Source organism: Entelurus aequoreus, linkage group LG10 (assembly GCF_033978785.1).
Source record: "Entelurus aequoreus isolate RoL-2023_Sb linkage group LG10, RoL_Eaeq_v1.1, whole genome shotgun sequence".
In the NCBI taxonomy this organism is placed as follows: Eukaryota; Metazoa; Chordata; class Actinopteri; order Syngnathiformes; family Syngnathidae; genus Entelurus; species Entelurus aequoreus.
This window is the reverse complement of record NC_084740.1, coordinates 14,739,927-14,758,329: the sequence shown is the minus strand read 5'-3', so window position 1 is coordinate 14,758,329 and position 18,403 is coordinate 14,739,927. Positions and strand designations below refer to the sequence as shown.

The following is an 18,403-nucleotide window of genomic DNA, read 5'->3' as shown; positions in this document are numbered from 1 at the left end:
TATATATATATATATATATATATATATATATATATATATATATATATATATATATATATATATATATATATATATATATATTATATATAATATATATATATATATATATATAATATATAATATATATATATATATATTATGTAAATATGTTTTTCACAGAAAATGAGCCAAAGTCAGTGAGTCTCAGTTTGAAAAATTAATTAATTATATAATTTTTCTTTTAATAAAAAATGAAAACGGGTCCCACAGACCCGAACACCACACAAGGGTTAAAGAATAATATTTCCATTCTGCCTTTTTTTTTACGCGATATCATATTTTGTTGAAATGTTTAGGCGTTGTATTCATAGAATCACGCAGACAACATTTTTTTATAAATTAGAATTCAAATAATTTATTTTAAAGTAGCCTTTGTAAAACACATGTAAAAAATATAAATCCATCATTGCAAGGAAACAGATGGTCAATGTTTAACATTGAAACAGCGGTGACAGTAAGACTCCCCCTGAAAGTGACAATTGTGTTTTATTTTATTTTTTTGTGTTTTTATTGTGTTTTAGAGCGATAGGAACATCCTGCGCTGATTGGATGAAGCATCAAAAAATGGAAAGCAACTCCTTCTTTAGCGATGAGCCTTCCCGCATCGATTGAAGGGGTGTAATAATAAATATTGCGTGTTCCTTAGTTTTCTTCAGCAAAAGTTTCAAGCTGTTGCACTACTTCATATTTCCCATGGTTGTGGGCGACGTCGACAGCTGCAAATCCGGAAGCGTCTCTCAAGGTGGCGTCGGCGCCGTTGAGCAGCAGCGCCTTGACGATGGCCACGGCGCCGTGCTGGGCGGCCACGTGCAGAGGCGTGGCCTTCCGCGCGCTGACAGCGTTCACCTCGGCGTGATGAGATATCAGGTGGAGCACGCTCGGGAAGCTGAGGCTGGCGCAGGCCATGTGCAACGGCGTCCACCGGTCGCCGTCCTCCCTCACGTTGGGGTCGGCCTGCGCCGCCAGGAGCTTGGCCACCAGTTGGTCCTCGCTCTGGTGGCAGGCGAGGTGGAGCGGCGTCCAGCCCTTGTCGCCTGGGGCGTTCACGCTGGCGCCCTGGTTGTTTAGCTCCACCACGGTGGTTTCGTGTCTCTTGATGGCGGCCAGGTGCATGGGCGTCCAGCCTTGGTTGGTTTTGGCGTCGGGGTCGGCCCCTTGCGCCAGCAGCTGCCTGCATATGCCCGTGTGACCCTTAAGCGCCGCCATGTGAAGCGGAGTGCTGCCTTTCCTGTCCAAAGGGTCGACCTCAGCTCCGCCCATCACCAACTGTCGCACTATTCTGTTACATCCCGCGTTGGCTGACAAGTGGAGAGGAGTGGACAGGGAGGCGTCGGTGGCGTTAAGTTGGGCTCCCTGGGACAGGAGCAGCTTGGTGATATTTATGTGTCCGTAAATGGCGGCCAGGTGCAGGGCCGTCCTCCCCTGCGCTTCCTCCTTTTCCTCAATCGTCTTGATGGACATCCGCGTCAGCAGGAGGCGGACGACTGTCTCATGGCCATTCTGGCACGCCAGGTGGAGGGGCATCCATCCTGACTTTTCACGGGCATCCGCCAACATCCCTTTATTCAACAAGAGACGTACGGCCCTGTCATCGCCGTTCTGCGCCGCAAAATGGATGGCGGTCCACTGGTCCTCGTCTCCCTGGGCCGGGTCGGCGCCGTGGTCCAGCAACAATGACATGATGTCGTGAAGTCTGCAGAAACAAGGACTTTTAGGAACATGCTAATTAGCAATCACCACACGATGATGATGATAACAAAATAAACCTTTGATAACAATTACCCGTTTAAATTAACTGGCTAATTAAATCTGTGCAAGATCTAAATGAACACATGAAACGTGACTGGCATTATTCCATATATTAGGATAGACTCCTGCTACCTTCTCACCCTAAACGGGATGACTGGTGTAGAAAATGTACACTACCGTTCAAAAGTTTGGGGTCACATTGAAATGTCCTTATTTTTGAAGGAAAAGCACTGTACTTTTCAATGAAGATAACTTTAAACTAGTCTTAACTTTAAAGAAATACACTCTATACATTGCTAATGTGGTAAATGACTATTCTAGCTGCAAATGTCTGGTTTTTGGTGCAACGTCTACATAGGTGTATAGAGGCCCATTTCCAGAAACTATCACTCCAGTGTTCTAATGGTACAATGTGTTTGCTCATTGGCTCAGAAGGCTAATTGATGATTAGAAAACCCTTGTGCAATCATGTTCACACATCTGAAAACAGTTTAGCTCGTTACAGAAGCTACAAAACTGACCTTCCTTTGAGCAGATTGAGTTTCTGGAGCATCACATTTGTGGGGTCAATTAAACGCTCAAAATGGCCAGAAAAAGAGAACTTTCATCTGAAACTCGACAGTCTATTCTTGTTCTTAGAAATGAAGGCTCAAACACAAAATTGTTTGGGTGACCCCAAACTTTTGAACGGTAGTGTACATTTTCATGGTTTAAAAAAAACAAAACTTGATGTTTATTGGAAAAATATATATAGACCTGATTGAAAAAAAATATATAAGTTAAAATGAAATTAAAGTAAAAAAAATTAAATAAAAAGAGTTCATAAACATTTTGTTTATAAACAAGAAAATAATATAAAAGTATAATAATACTACAACAATCATAATAATACTCATAGATCCATCCATCCATCTTCTTCCGCTTATCCGAGGTCGGTTCGCGGGGGCAGCAGCCTAAGCAGAGAAGCCCAGACTTCCCTCTTCCCAGCCACTTCGTCCAGCTCTTCCCGGGGGATCCCGAGGCGTTCCCAGGCCAGCCGGGAGACATAGTCTTCCCAACGTGTCCTGGGTCTTCCCCGTGGCCTCCTACCGGTCGGACGTGCCCTAAATACCTCCCTAGGGAGGCGTTCGGGTGGCATCCTGACCAGCTGCTCATACCTCATCTGGCTCCTCTCGATGTGGAGGAGCAGCGGCTTTACTTTGAGCTTCTCACCCTATCTCTAAGGGAGAGACCCGCCACCCGGCGGAGGAAACTCATTTTGGCTGCTTGTACCCATGATTTTGTCCTTTCGGTCATAACCCAAAGCACATGACCATAGGTGAGGATGGGAACGTAGATCGACCGGTAAATTGAGAGTTTTACCTTCCGGCTCAGCTACTTCTTCACCACAACGGATTGATACAGCGTCCACATTACTGAAGACGCCGCACCGATCCGCCTGTCGATCTCACGATCCACTCTTTCCTCACTCTTGAACAAGACTCCGAGGTTCTTGAACTCCTCCACTTGGGGCAGGGTCTCCTCCCTAACCCGTAGATAGCACTCCACCCTTTTCCGGGCGAGAACCATGGACTCGGACTTGGAGGTGCTGATTCCCATCCCAGTCGCTTCACACTCAAACCGATCCAGTGAGAGCTGAAGATCCTGGCCAGATGAAGCCATCAGGACCACATCATCTGCAAAAAGCAGAGACCTAATCCTGCAGCCACCAAACCGGATCCCCTCAACGCCCTGACTGCGCCTAGAGATTCTGTCCATAAAAGTTATGAACAGAATCAGTGACAAAGGGCAGCCTTTACTAAACTAAACTCCTGGGAAAATAATTTCCAGGAGTTTACTTATCATCTTAAAAGTGTTTATTGACCTAGAATAAGTATAATGAATGTTACGGTTTGGTCGCATGGTGATGTGCAGATTGTTCTCCAAGATGCAGACGGAACTCTGGATGCAGGGTGCAGGTAAGAAAATGATTTAATGTCCATAAATCATTAAAAAAATACAAAAGTACAGCGTGCCGATAGCACAGGGAGCTAATGGAAGAGCTAACAAGAAAACAAATGGCTAAGCTTAGCTCAGGATTCCAAAGGTAAAGCCAGACTGGGTGTGGCGAAAAACAGGAATAAGTAGCTCTCTGATTACTAATCAGAGAGCTACTTATTCCTAATCAGTGATTAGTGCCTGGGAGAAGGTGAGCGTCCTGAACACTAATCAGAGGCAGGTGAAACTTATTTGCACCCATGGCAACTAAAACATTACCCCAGGGGTGCGCAAAACAGGAAATGAGGGAGTCAAAAACTAAACAAACATGATCCGCCGGGCAACAGATCATGACACCATCCACCTCAACCATCTTTTCTTAAACAGGTCTTCCCTCAGATGTATTATGAGTCATTTTCGCCACTGTCCATATTTTTTGATAAAGTCCAGCCATAATTTTTCAGCAGAAGGTTCCAGCTTGTTCCATGATATTGTGATATTCCTAGAGGCTGTAAAAAGCACCTTAACCAAATAACGATCTTCTGTCCGTACACCTCATATACAAAACCCAAAACCAGTGAAGTTGGCAAGTTGTAAATTTCGTAAATAAAAACAGAATACAATGATTTGCAAATAAGTTTCAACTTATATTCAATTGAATAGACTGCAAAGACAAGATATTTATTGTTCGAACTGAAAAACAATTTTTTTTTTTGCAAATAATCATTAACTTAGAATTTAATGGCAGCAACACATTGCAAAAAAGTTGGCACAGGGGCATGTTCACCACTGTGTTACATGGCCTTTCCTTTTAACAACACTCAGTAAACGTTTGGGAACTGAGGAGACATATTTTTGAAGCTTTTCAGGTGGAATTATTTCTCATTCTTGCTTGATGTACAGCTTAAGTTGTTCAACAGTATTTTAGGCTTCATAATGCGCCACACATTTTCAATGGGAGACAGGTCTGGACTACAGGCAGGCCAGTCTAGTACCCGCACTCTTTTACTATGAAGCCACGCTGTTGTAACACGTTGCTTGGCACTGTCTTGCTGAAATAAGCAGGGGCGTCCATGATAACGTTGCTTGGATGGCAACATATGTTGCTCCAAAACCTGTATGTACCTTTCAGCATTAATGGTGCCTTCACAGATGTGTAAGTTACCCATGCCTTGGGCATTAATAAACCCCCATACCATCACAGATGCTGGCTTTTGAACTTTGGGCCTGGAACAGTCCGGATGGTTCTTTTCCTTTTTTCTCCGGAGGACACGGCGTCCACAGTTTGAAATTTGAAATGTGGACTCGTTAGACCACAGAACACTTTTCCACTTTTCATCAGTCCATCTTAGATGAGCTCGGGCCCAGCGAAGCCGGCGGCGTTTCTGGGTGTTGTTGATAAACGGTTTTGGCTTTGCATAGTAGAGTTTTAACTTGCACTTACAGATGTAGCGACAAACTGTAGTTACTGGCAGTGGTTTTCTGAACTGTTCCTGAGCCCATGTGTCGATATCCTTTACACACTGATGTCACTTTTTGATGCAGTAAGGCCTGAGGGATCCAAGGTCACGGGCTTAGCCGCTAACGTGCAGGGATTTCTCCAGATTCTCTGAACCTTTTGATGATATTACGGACCGTAGATGGTGAAATCCCTAAATTCCTTGCAATAGCTCGTTGAGAAATGTTGTTCTTAAACTGTTTGACCATTTGCTCACGCATTTGTTCACAAAATGGTGACCCTCGCCCCATCCTTGACTGAGCATTTCATGGAAGCTGCTTTTATACCCAATCATGGCACCCACCGTTCCCAATTAGCCTGTTCACCTGTGGGGTGTTCGAAATAAGTGTTTGATGAGCATTCCTCAACTTTCTCATTTTTTTTTTTGCCACTTGTGCCACCTTTTTTAAAACATGCTGCAGGCATCAAATTCTAAATAAGCTATTATTTGCAAAAAATAAAGTTTTCCAGTTCGAACGTTAAGTATCTTGTCTTTGCAGTATATTCAATTGAATATAGGTTGAAAAGCACTACCAAATCATTGTATTCTGTTTTTATTTACGATTTACACAACGTGCCAACTTCACTGGTTTTGGGGTTTGTAGATATGAGGTGTATATACATATACATAGTCATACACGTCATTGTAATATTATTTTCCAGCACTTTACACATAAGTGTACTTCTTTCCAGAATGATTTTAGCTTTGTACATCTCACAAACATCGTCATGCTTTAAACCAGGGGTCACAAACGCGGTGCCCGCGGGCACCAGGTAGCCCATAAGGACCAGATGAGTAGCCCGCTGGCCTGTTCTAAAAATAGCTCAAATAGCAGCACTTACCAGTGAGCTGCCTCTATTTTTTAAATTTTATTTATTTACTAGCAAGCTGGTCTCGCTTTGCCCGACATTTTTAATTCTAAGAGAGACAAAACTCAAATAGAATTTGAAAATCCAAGAAAATATTTTAAAGACTTGGTCTTCACTTGTTTAAATAAATTCATTAATTTTTTTACTTTGCATCTTATAACTTTCAGAAAGACAATTTTAGAGAAAAAATACAACCTTAAAAATGATTTTAGGATTTTTAAACACATATACCTTTTTACCTTTTAAATTCCTTCCTCTTCTTTCCTGACAATTTAAATCAATGTTCAAGTAAATGTTTTTTTTTTTATTGTAAAGAATAATAAATAAATTTTGATTTAATTCTTCATTTTAGCTTCTGTTTTTTCGACGAAGAATATTTGTGAAATATTTCTTCAAACTTATTATGATTAAAATTCAAAAAAAATATTCTGGCAAATCTAGAAAATCTGTAGAATCAAATTTAAATCTTATTTCAAAGTCTTTTGAATTTCTTTTAAAATTTTTGTTCTGGAAAATCTAGAAGAAATAATGATTTGTCTTTGTTAGAAATATAGCTTGGTCCAATTTGTTATATATTCTAACAAAGTGTAGATTGGATTTTAACCTATTTATTTAAAATTCTAAAATTATCTTAATCAGGAAAAATTACTAATGATGTTCCATAAATTCTTTTTTTAAGTTTTTCTCTTCTTTTTTTCGGTTGAATTTTGAATTTTAAAGAGTCGAAATTGAAGATAAACTATGTTTCAAAATGTAATTGTCATTTTTTTCGTGTTTTCTCCTCTTTTAAACCGTTCAATTAAGTGTAAATATCATTAATTATTAATAATAACATAGAGTTAAAGGTAAATTGAGCAAATTGGCTATTTCTGGCAATTTATTTAAGTGTGTATCAAACTGGTAGCCCTTCGCATTAATCAGTACCCAGGAAGTAGCTCTTGGTTTCAAAAAGGTTGGTGACCCCTGCTTTAAACAAACCAATTATGGCACCTAGCACCATCGTGCGTCTCTCTATTAGCGATGCAACATTGAACCAGTTTTACTATTAACCGTAATTAAAGACGGCAGTTATTTAATTGCAAAGGCTCCACTACATTTGTTTCAGTCCTCCTATGAACAAACATAATGCTGGTATGTTATTTTCGGTCATATAAATCCCGTTGTGGGTTTATATGGCCGAAAATAACGTACCCATACGCCCTATATGTCACAGTTTACCTGACACATGAAACGTGACAAACGGGGGGGATGCACAATCGACTTTAGCCGCCACACAGCAGTAGGGTGTTGAATATCTTTAAAAAATTGTTTTGTGGCAATTCCAACGTTGACTACTACATCGTCAGGTGCTATGTGGGTTTAATCATCATTGCAAGATGATTAAACCCCCACCTTCCTCTCACACAAGGTCCACCCAGGAATAGGGCCATATGAATCCCTTACCTACTGTAAACAAATACCCAAAGAGGTCATCGAAGCCGATGACTCATTCATTGGTTAAAACCTGCCAAGAGAAAGTTGCGGCTAAAGGGTGGAATACGTCCAATATGGTTCAGCTTTTGCGGGATCACCACCGAGCATCACTCACCTAAGTGAAAGGTAAGATATAATAATTGAGTTAAATTATGATCGTAGCAAGTTACTTCATGAAGAATTGAGGTAAATATAAAGGAGTCAGTTCGGTGTAAACAAACAGCAACAGGTACTCCTGTCATTCAGGGACCATTTAACGTTAGAGATTGCGAGTTCTGTCTGTGTTGGAAAAACTATAGGCATTGTAAATTAATATTGCAAGTGTAAAACACCAGGAGCCTGTAGAATAACAGCCATATACCACGGGATCAAATTATGTACATTCCAGTTATTAATAATGCATAATAAAATAGATTGTTAAATATGAATAAATAAGATAATTTAGATGACAGTTGATGACAATAACAATTGACTTCATTTTCCCCTGTGGGATCAAAACAGATAATCTTAGTCTTATATTAATACGTTTTGGATGTGGAAGATGTGATCATTTACGCATCCATGGTGGTGGGCATGATTTGCCTGGGCGGTGGTCTTTTCCTGGTGTACCGCAGGCTGAGAAAGATGGGGTCGGACTTCGCTGGGAACAGGGAAGTCCTGACCGCAATCAGAAAAATGAGGTCTGATATCGCGGAGACCAAGGATGAAATGGCCTTACTGCGTGCGGAATTCAAAAAGTCTGCTGGAGCAAAAGCTGTGGAGGATGAAGAGGAAGACGAGGAATAATGAATGAATGAGTCATTTCTTATTGTTCCGCAGAAAATTCACTTCCTCTCATGGAAATTTACACTGCATTGTAGAGGGGCCACTTTCGGTCTGTGCGGGATTATCTGGACATTCGAACCTCAAAAACTCTAAATGGATTATAATCAGACTTAAACTGGGCCATCACGTGGACATAAATGACGACGTGGAAAAATTGGTTCATGAATCTGCACAAAATAACACAAGAAGAAACAGGAATTGGACCTCATGTGGACTAAGAAACCAACAAAAAATAAAATGTAAATAAAAATCAATGAATCAAACAAAATATATCCATATTGGTGTATGTATACTGACTTGTCATTATCATCCATTATCATATGTTTTACTTGTTCTGAAATTGTCATATATCCATCAAATCTGCTGTTGAAACTTGGACTATATAACCAACATATATAACCAACATATATAACCAACATATATAACCAACATATAAGTTGATTGTAAATTAGGGGCAGGACATGGATAAGCATTCTTGGTTTTTTCCCGTTTCCCTTTTCCGTGGGTGCTGTTGCATGTCTGTCAAATTACAAAGAGTGATGAAGAGTTGCTGTATATGTCTGTCTGCCGGAATAAATACATGAAGTCATTCATTCATAATACATACACTACCGTTCAAAAGTTTGGGGTCACCCAAACAATTTTGTGGAATAGCCTTCATTTCTAAGAACAAGAATAGACTGTCGAGTTTCAGATGAAAGTTCTCTTTTTCTGGCCATTTTGAGCGTTTAATTGACCCCACAATTGTGGTGCTCCAGAAACTCAATCTGCTCAAAGGAAGGTCAGTTTTGTAGCTTTTGTAACAAGCTAAACTGTTTTCAGATGTGTGAACATGATTGCACAAGGGTTTTCTAATCATCAATTAGCCTTCTGAGCCAATGAGCAAACACATTGTACCATTAGAACACTGGAGTGATAGTTGCTGGAAATGGGCCTCTATACACCTATGTAGATATTGCACCAAAAACCAGACATTTGCAGCTAGAATAGTCATTTACCACATTAGCAATGTATAGAGTGTATTTCTTTAAAGTTAAGACTAGTTTAAAGTTATCTTCATTGAAAAGTACAGTGCTTTTCCTTCAAAAATAAGGACATTTCATTGTGACCCCAAACTTTTGAACGGTAGTGTATATTCAATAATTAATTTGTTATGAATAATAATTTTTATGTGTGCCACTGAAGTAAATTAATTAACTCATATACGTATGGTGAATGTTTATATTCACCTTGGTGAAAGCAAACCACCAAGTTTAATTAAATAGTGGTATTTCAGTTTAAGCCTATAAATAGATAAGGCCCCTTAGTTTGATATTCGCAGGTGGATTGGATTACTTCTCGTAGGAAAGAGGCTCTAATTGGGACTTCGGAATTCAAAAGTGATAACCATATCCTTGAGAGGAGACTACCTGTCTAGCTCAACGCCAACATTTAAAGGCCTACTGAAATGATTTTTTTTAATTTAAACGGGGATAGCAGATCCATTCTGTGTCATACTTGATTATTCCGCGATATTGCCATATTTTTGCTGAAAGGATTTAGTAGAGAACATCGACGATAAAGTTTGCAACTTTTGGTCGCTGATAAAAAAAGCCTTGCCTGTACCGGAAGTAGCGTGACGTCACAGGTTGAAAGGCTCCTCACATTTCCCCATTGTTTACACCAGCAGCGAGAGCGATTCGGACCGAGAAAGCGACGATTACCCGATTAATTTGAGCCAGGATGAAAGATTCGTGGATAAAGAACGTGAGAGTGAAGGACTAGAGTGCAGTGCAGGACACATCTTTTTTCGCTCTGACCGTAACTTAGGTACAAGGGCTCATTGGATTCCACACTCTCTCCTTTTTCTATTGTGGATCACGGATTTGTATTTTAAACCACCTCGGATACTATATCCTCTTGAAAATGAGAGTCGAGAACGCGAAATGGACATTCACAGTGACTTTTAATACATCGGCGAAGCACTTTAGCTATGGAGCTAACGTGATAGCATCGGGCTTAACTGCAGATAGAAACAAAAGATATAAACACCTGACTGGAAGGATAGACAGAAAATCAACAATACTATTAAACCATGGACTTGTAAATACACGGTTAATGCTTTCCAGCCTGGCGAAGCTTAACAATGCTGTTGCTAACAACGCCATTGAAGCTAACTTAGCAACGGGACTTCACAGAGCTATGCTAAAAACATTAGCTATCCACCTACGCCAGCCAGCCCTCATCTGCTCATCAACACCCGTGCTCACCTGCGTTCCAGTGATCGACGGAGCGACGAAGGACTTCACCCGATCATCCGTGCGGTCGGCGGCTAGCGTCGGATAGTGCGTCTGCTATCCAAGTCAAAGTCTTCCTGGTTGTGTTGCTGCAGCCAGCCGCTAATACACCGATCCCACCTACAACTTTCTTCTTTGCAGTCTTCATTGTTCATTAAACAAATTGCAAAAGATTCCCCAACACAGATGTCCAGAATACTGTGGAATTTTGCGATGAAAACCAAGCTTTTTGTATTGGATTCAATGTGTCCGAATACTTCCGTTTTAACGATTGGCGTCACGCGCATACGTCATCATACATAGACGTTTTCAACCGGAAGTTTAGCGGGAAATTTAAAAATTGCACTTTATAAGTTAACCCGGCCGTATTGGCATGTGTTGCAATGTAAGATTTCATCATTGATATATAAACTATCAGACTGCGTGGTCGGTAGTAGTGGGTTTCAGTAGGCCTTTAAGTTATGACTTAAAGCAGTTACTTTCCAGACACTTACACACAAACGTCTCCTTCATTTTTTGACCTAGGCTCCTCCAGGGAACTGCAGACCCGTATAATGACGTTTGCTTGTAATAAAGCAACTTTTGGTTCAGTAAAGCGTCTCCGACGTCTCATTTGATCCAGCCGCACTGCCGTGTCATCCTTTTGTCCGGACGATGATGACAAGACCAGAAATAAACTTCACTACTTTGTACTGTTATTATTGGATTACTCTTATTTCCGACAGTAATATATGACATCCAAATCTCTATGGAATGTCTGTATTTTTCTTCTAGATAATTGTGATTATTGCACAGTTCAAAAATCAAAAAAATCATTTTAGCACAATCTAAAAATGTTGCGTCCCTACAATTTCTGATACAAAGTGACATGAACACGTCCATGCTGGTGTATACTGTGTGTATGTGAGCAGCAATGCTGCTTTACCAGTCCGACCGCAATACTTCAGTGTGGCAGACGTCAGATTTTGACAAGAATGAAATTGAAGTGCTGACTACCGGTGACACTCATTCTATCGTCAAGTCAGATTGAGTGTTTTGACGAGTCAAATGGTTTTCTTCGGCTGGCAGATATATGGGACATGTTTGAGCGTGTTCCTTTCATCAGCAAGTATTCTGCATATACAGAACCCAGACACAATAATCTGCGCACAAGTTTAGTAGATCAACTTTGCGTGCGCTGTCAAGTTTGCACGTGTTTGAAACACGCAAACTTTTAGTAGCTCGGGCCCTTGGAGTCACAACACTTCCTGTCTCATGGAGGTATGTTTGGGCTCCTTATGTTAGAAAACTGCCATGTTATCGTATTTTTCCGGATTATAAGGTGCACTGCAGATGAATGTGCTATTTTCGATCTTTTTTCATATATAAAGCCCACCGGATTATAGGGCGCATTAAAGGAGTCATATTATTTATTTTTTTTTCTAAATGAAAACCACTTCCTTGTGGTCTACATAACATGTAATGGTGGTTCTTTGGTCAAAACGTTGCATAGATGATGTTTTACAGATCATCTTCAAGCCGCTTTCTGACCGTCGCTTCCGGGTGCGCCGTTTTGTGGGCGGTCTTACTTACGTGGCTCACCTTCGACAGCGTCATCTTTGTTGTAGCGGTGTAGCGTGCGAGGACGGGGGTGGAAGAAGTGTCAAAAGATGGAGCTAACTGTTTTAATGACATTCAGACTTTACTTCAATCAATAACGGAGCAGCATCTCCTCATCCGCCGGAAATGTGTACCGTGAAAAACCGTCCGACCCGAACTCTCTACTAATAACTAAAGTTCCTTGGGTGGATAATATAAACTCACTACACCGGTATGTTTTAGCGCTTTCATGGCGAGTTTACTGAGTTTACTAAAGTAAGAACTTTACACTACTTTATATTAGAAATGGCAACAACGGAGGATGAATGTCCCATAACAAGAAGATAGAGAAAAAGAAGAAGCTTATCGACTATGGCAGGGGTCGGCAACCCAAAATGTTGAAAGAGCCATATTGGACCAAAATACAAAAACAAATCTGTCTGGAGCCGCAACAAATTAGAAACCATATTACATACAGATAGTGTACGTGTCATGAGATATACATTGAATTGAGATGACTTAAAGGAAACTAAATGAGCTCAAATATAGCTACAAATGAGGCATAATGATGCAATATGTACATATAGCTAGCCTAAATAGCATGTTAGCATCGATTAGCTTGCAGTCATGCAGTGACCAAATATGTTTGATTAGCACTCCACACAAGTCAATAACATCAACCAAACTCACCTTTGTGCATTCACGCACAACGTTAAAAGTTTGGTGGACAAAATGAGAGAGAAAAAGAAGTGGCATAAAACACGTCCTAGAAAGTCGGAGAAAGTTATACATGGAAACAAACTAAGGTGAGTTCAAGGACCGCCAAAATTAGTAGGACAAAACGGCGCTCGCCAAATACTCGAATCAGTGAAGCATGTTTAATACAAACAGTGTGCTTTATAACAATTAGGGAGGTTTGTGTCATGTTTGGCCTCCTACAGAAACCATACTAATACAAATTTTTTTTTTTTTCCCCCTCATCTTTTTCTATTTTTCATACATTTTTGAAAAAGCTTCAGAGAGCCACTAGGGCGGCGCTAAAGAGCCGCATGCGGCTCTAGAGCCGCGGGTTGCCGACCCCTGGACTATGGTGTCGGCACGGACTATACAAAGGCGGAAGCGGGAAATTTTTCAGTACTTATGCAGATCCCAAATACAGATCAGCAGGTACCAGAAGGTAAGAAAAGTTGCTTTTGCATAATATTGCGAAACAAAACGCCAGATAATATGTCTTACTCCTATGTTGAAGCACAGTACAATCCATCAAGCGGTGCGGCTTCAAAGCTTACCAAAGTCGTACTAAAACATTATGACGGATTTTTGAGCGCCGTGTGTAATGTTCTATATTTTCAATGGAACATTTAAAATGTTGGTGTTGTTTACTTGAGTCATATTGCAGTCTACACCTATCTCTTATGTTTGACTGCCATCTACTGGTACACTTATAATTACACCATGTACCAAATAAAATAGCTTCGAGGTCAGTAAGCAAAACCAGAATTATTCCTTACATTGGGCGCACCGGGTTATAAGGCAAGTTTTGAGGGGAAAAAAAAGGATTTTAAGTGCGACTTATAGTCCGGAAAATACGGTACCCAGTTTCTCAAGTGAGGGTATTATGTTGTACCTTATAACTACCATGTAGGAACTTAATGTTTCCCCTTAATAAACCGCAACTCCCCTTGTGCTGGCAGCTCTCACGGAGCCCCAGAACATGACGCTACCACCATCTTGCTATTTACTTGTGGCTTCAAGCTGCACACTGACTACTCTAGTGTCTATCCAAGTTGCATTTCTTTATTATTGTCACTTTTGTGGGACTACGACCACTTTTTGAGCACCGACCTGTTCAGGGCAGCAACAATCAGCGGAGTGTACCCCTTAGCCATGGTACAGTTGACATCGGCACCCAGACGCAGGACATGCTCCACGCTGGTCTTGTCCCCGCTGGCCACCGTGTAGTGCAGCAGGCTCTTGCTGCCCTTAAACTGCGTGTACACATGCTCTCGCTTTACCGACGACCTGAAACTGCTGAAGTCCTTCTTGAAGAGGAGCGAGAGCACGGCTTCCTTGCCGGATTGTTCGTCTGTGGAATGCAAGCCAAGAGTGAGCTGGTACTATTTTTTAAGATACAACACACAGATTGCAATAGAGACAAACTTCTGTGGAATGTCAGGAAAACATGCTAAGGAAATATCAATGAGATTTCTCGTAAACTCTTTCAGCAAGGCTTCTATTATGCTTTCTGGTGCACTGATTTCAACCTTCAAGGAACAAAAGCGGAATTTTTTGTCCTTTCAGTAAATATTTGCAGTATTTTGCCATCGTGTTTGTTGTGTTACTCCATTATACAGAACATCATTTTTTTTATGTCATATTTGAAATTTCCATGTCCAATTTTTCAGAGGTGTACGATACACTGACAAGTATACCCTTGTATACAACTGGCATACAGTAGTATTACCCCAAAGCAAAACAGGACATAAAATACTTTTCCAAATTTAATTTTTTTTTACTTTTTTTTTGCTCCAATCTCTCCACCAACGTCAGCCCTAAACAAATATACCAAACATGTACTATTTTTATTTATTATTTTAACCCAGCAGTGTTCCGAGGCGGCCCGCAGCTATTTGTTTAACAGCCCAAACCGCATTCTAAAAATACTATTACAAAAAAAAACATTAAAAAGTGGAATAAAAGACCATTCAGGTGAATTGTCACGAGGAAAGGTTGGAATTTGACTCGTATAACACAGAGCTGCAATGCAGGGAGTGTTTTTCTTTACAACTGTCATTGCTCCAAAAAATAATAATGAATCAAAATCTATGTTGTTATGAATGGTTGAACTATTGAAGTCTCCATTTTACTTCACATCGAATCTTTCACTTTGAAATATTTGTGTTTGCCATAAAAAACAACGCTTTTATGACAAAAAGGGCACAAAACAAACAAAAATCATTAAAAAAAAAAAAATGTTCGACAGAAAGATCTGAAGTCGATCTAAAGATTTAAGCTTTGAAAGTACAAAAAATAAACAATGTATGACTTATTTGTAACACTTTTATATGTGGGACCTTTTTTGATCCCTGAGAATTTTAGTGGGACTTGTTGTATTTTTTTAAGCAGTCATTCTTTAAAAAAAATAATAAAGTATTTAGTTATAGACCTATTTAGGGCTCCAATCAAATATTCCACTGAAAATTTTGAGGGCAGATGTTGTATATTTTAGGCCTGATTTAGGAAAGTTTTGTGTGTATTAAAACACGTGCAAACTTGATAGCACACACAAAACGTGTGTAAAGTGGATTGAGTTTGAGTTTATTTAAGTTTGAGTTTGAGTTTATTTGGAACATGCAAGCATACAACATGATACATCACAATTTCCAGTTCCTCCATTCAACATGTTCCAAAAGGAGTAGGAAGAAGCAGAGCTTATTTAATCCTACCCCTTTTCCTTTACATAGCAGTTGCTAAAACTTTTGTTCACTTCATGTTCTCAATTTATTCACAATAAGTAATAACAATAAAAATAAATAAATAAATAATAATTGGTGAAGTAAGTTATATTTCATATGGTGAGATGAGTAAGATCATCTTGAAAATGAATGGATGGATGAAATAAATTCAGAATGTTTATCGTGGTTCTTCTTCTTTGTACTTTGTAAACACTTGAAGTTTCTTGAAGTGGATCATATTAGCACATTGTTTGATTTCTTTGCTTAATCCATTCCATCATTTAATTCCACATACAGATATACTAAAGGTCTTAAGTGTTGTACGTGCGTACAAATGTTTTAAATTACATTTTTCTCTAAGGTTATATTTCTCCTCTTTTTTTGAGAATAATTGTTGTATATTCTTGGGTAGCAGATTATAGTTTGCTTTGTGAAAAATTTTGGCTGTTTGCAAATTCACAATGTCGTGGAATTTCAGTATTTTTGATTCAATAAATAAAGGGTTTGTATGTTCTCTATATCCAACATTATGTTTTATTATAACTGATCTTTTTTGTAACATGGTTAATGAAATTGAGTCTTAAATGAGCAGAATAAGGTGCGCAATCCATTTTGCATCTCTGCAAATATAATTTTTTAGCACACGCAATGTGATTTATCAACACTCATCACCTTTTTGCGAGCACAATTCAGTGTTTTATTCAGCACGTGTCAGAAGGACGTGCAAGCTGACAGTTCTACACACGACGGCTGGATCGTTGCTAGCGCTGCACCGACAGACAATGAGCAGACGTGTGTGTGTGTCAAAATTTTGGATGGTCATAAGAAAAAATTCTTAGAAATATTGTCTATTCAGCAGAATTATTTTATAATATTATGGCTGCTGGATGACTTAAGGCAGGGGTGTCCAAACTTTTTCCACTGAGGGCCGCACACTGAAAAATCAAAGCAAGCGGGGGCCATTGTGATATTTTTTATTTTAAAAACCAATACAATATATGTATAAAAAAGATACATTTAGGCCTCCACTCAGACTTGATCCCGGGGACCCCAAAAGGTTTTGGTCCAAAAAAATATTACAAATGTGTCATTATTTAGTATTATTATTATTATTATTGTTATTCAAGGTTTAAATCTCTAGATCAACATGAGGTCTATCTGTCAATATAACGCTTTTAAAGATTTAAGTTGTATCCCATTTTTGTCAAGGAAAACCGTGTTTTTTTATGGAAAAAAACACAAAATATGCAATGTTTTCCCCCAATACAATTTTAAAGTGGAATATTTGAGATTATATAATAATTGGAGTCTTAAAAAAGTCAATAACTCATAACAACAATGATTTTAATTCATTATTTTTTTGAGCAATGACACTTTTTTTTAACTTTTACCACAATAGTCTCAAGATCAACTTCAGATCTGTCCGTCAATTACAAGTTTTATTGTTGTTTATGTTTTTTGTTTGTTCGTTAGGCCCTTCTTTAAAAAACTATGTTTTTTAAATGGCAACCAAAAAATATGCAACATTTTCCCCCCAAAATATCTCAAAGTGGAATATTTAATGTGAAGTAAATGGAGCCTTGAATAGGTCAATAATTCATAATGACATAGATTTTGATTCATTATTATTTTTTAAAGAAAGAAACAGCCTGCATGGCAGCTTTGTGTTATTAGAGTAAATAATGCAACATTTTCTTGTTACATTTCGACTGTTTGCTCTTTTATACCACTTTTTATGTTTTTAATTTTTTTTTCATCGTATTTTTAGAATGTGCCGTGGGGCCGTTAAAAAATTACCTGCGGGCCGCAAATGGCCCCCGGGCCGCACTTTGGACACCCCTGACTTAAGGGGATGATTAAAAGGAATTCAATTGGTTGGTTGGTTTTGGTGTCTGCTGGCATATTTTTATTTATTTATTCAAGAAATATATTACTATGATATATCTGCAACATGAAGAGATGTCTGTCAATGTGCATGTTCTTGCGTATGAGTCATTGCAGACGGCCAAATGCGTTGCGCACAGAAGTGTCAGTGTGCATATGTCTCTGTTGTCTAGACAGTGATTCATAAAAGGTGTTAGAGATTATAGATGTTTGTGTGCTGCCACAATGCAGACAGGTAGGAGCATGATGGCTGATAATGATAATAAGGGTCCATAGTAAAAGCCATGCATACACACAAAATCTTCATTTAAATAAGGTGGTCTGCACCACTTTTCCATTGCACACGCAGTGTTAGTAGATCACACGCAACACGCCCACTCATAGTGTGCGCTATTTTATTTTATGCACATGCTGTCTCACCAGTGGTATTTGGATCTTAGACGCTTTGTGTTTTTGTCATAAAAAAATAGGTTCTATTTAACAAAAAGGGTAGAATTGTTTTATTTTGTATTATTTTTTTTAAATGTAATTCATATCAACAGATACATCTGAAGTTGATCTAAAAATGTAAACATTGTAAAAAATGTTAATATATGACTTATTTTTTTTAGCGTTTTAATGACGGACCCTTCCAGGTCCCCGGGACCAAACTTGAGGTATACACACAAAATGTTCATTTAAATAAGGTGGTCTGCACCACTTTTCCATTGCACACGCAGTAGTAGCAGATCACACGCAACTCGCCCACTCATAGTGCGCACTATTTTATTTTATGCACA

General features: G+C 39.2%; 1 protein-coding gene across 1 annotated transcript in view; it reads right to left on the bottom strand.

The window, feature by feature from the left end:
• Positions 1 to 413: 413 nt before the first annotated feature.
• ankk1 (ankyrin repeat and kinase domain containing 1) overlaps positions 414 to 18,403 on the bottom strand; it is a 51,058-nt gene continuing 33,068 nt past the window's right edge. Inside the window, exons 8-9 of the mRNA XM_062062047.1 lie at positions 14,131 to 14,371; positions 414 to 1,732 (exon numbers count right to left, since the gene is read on the bottom strand). Coding sequence (XP_061918031.1) covers positions 682 to 1,732; positions 14,131 to 14,371 — 1,292 coding nt within the window. The 3' untranslated portion in view covers positions 414 to 681. The remainder of the gene's footprint in view (positions 1,733 to 14,130; positions 14,372 to 18,403) is intronic.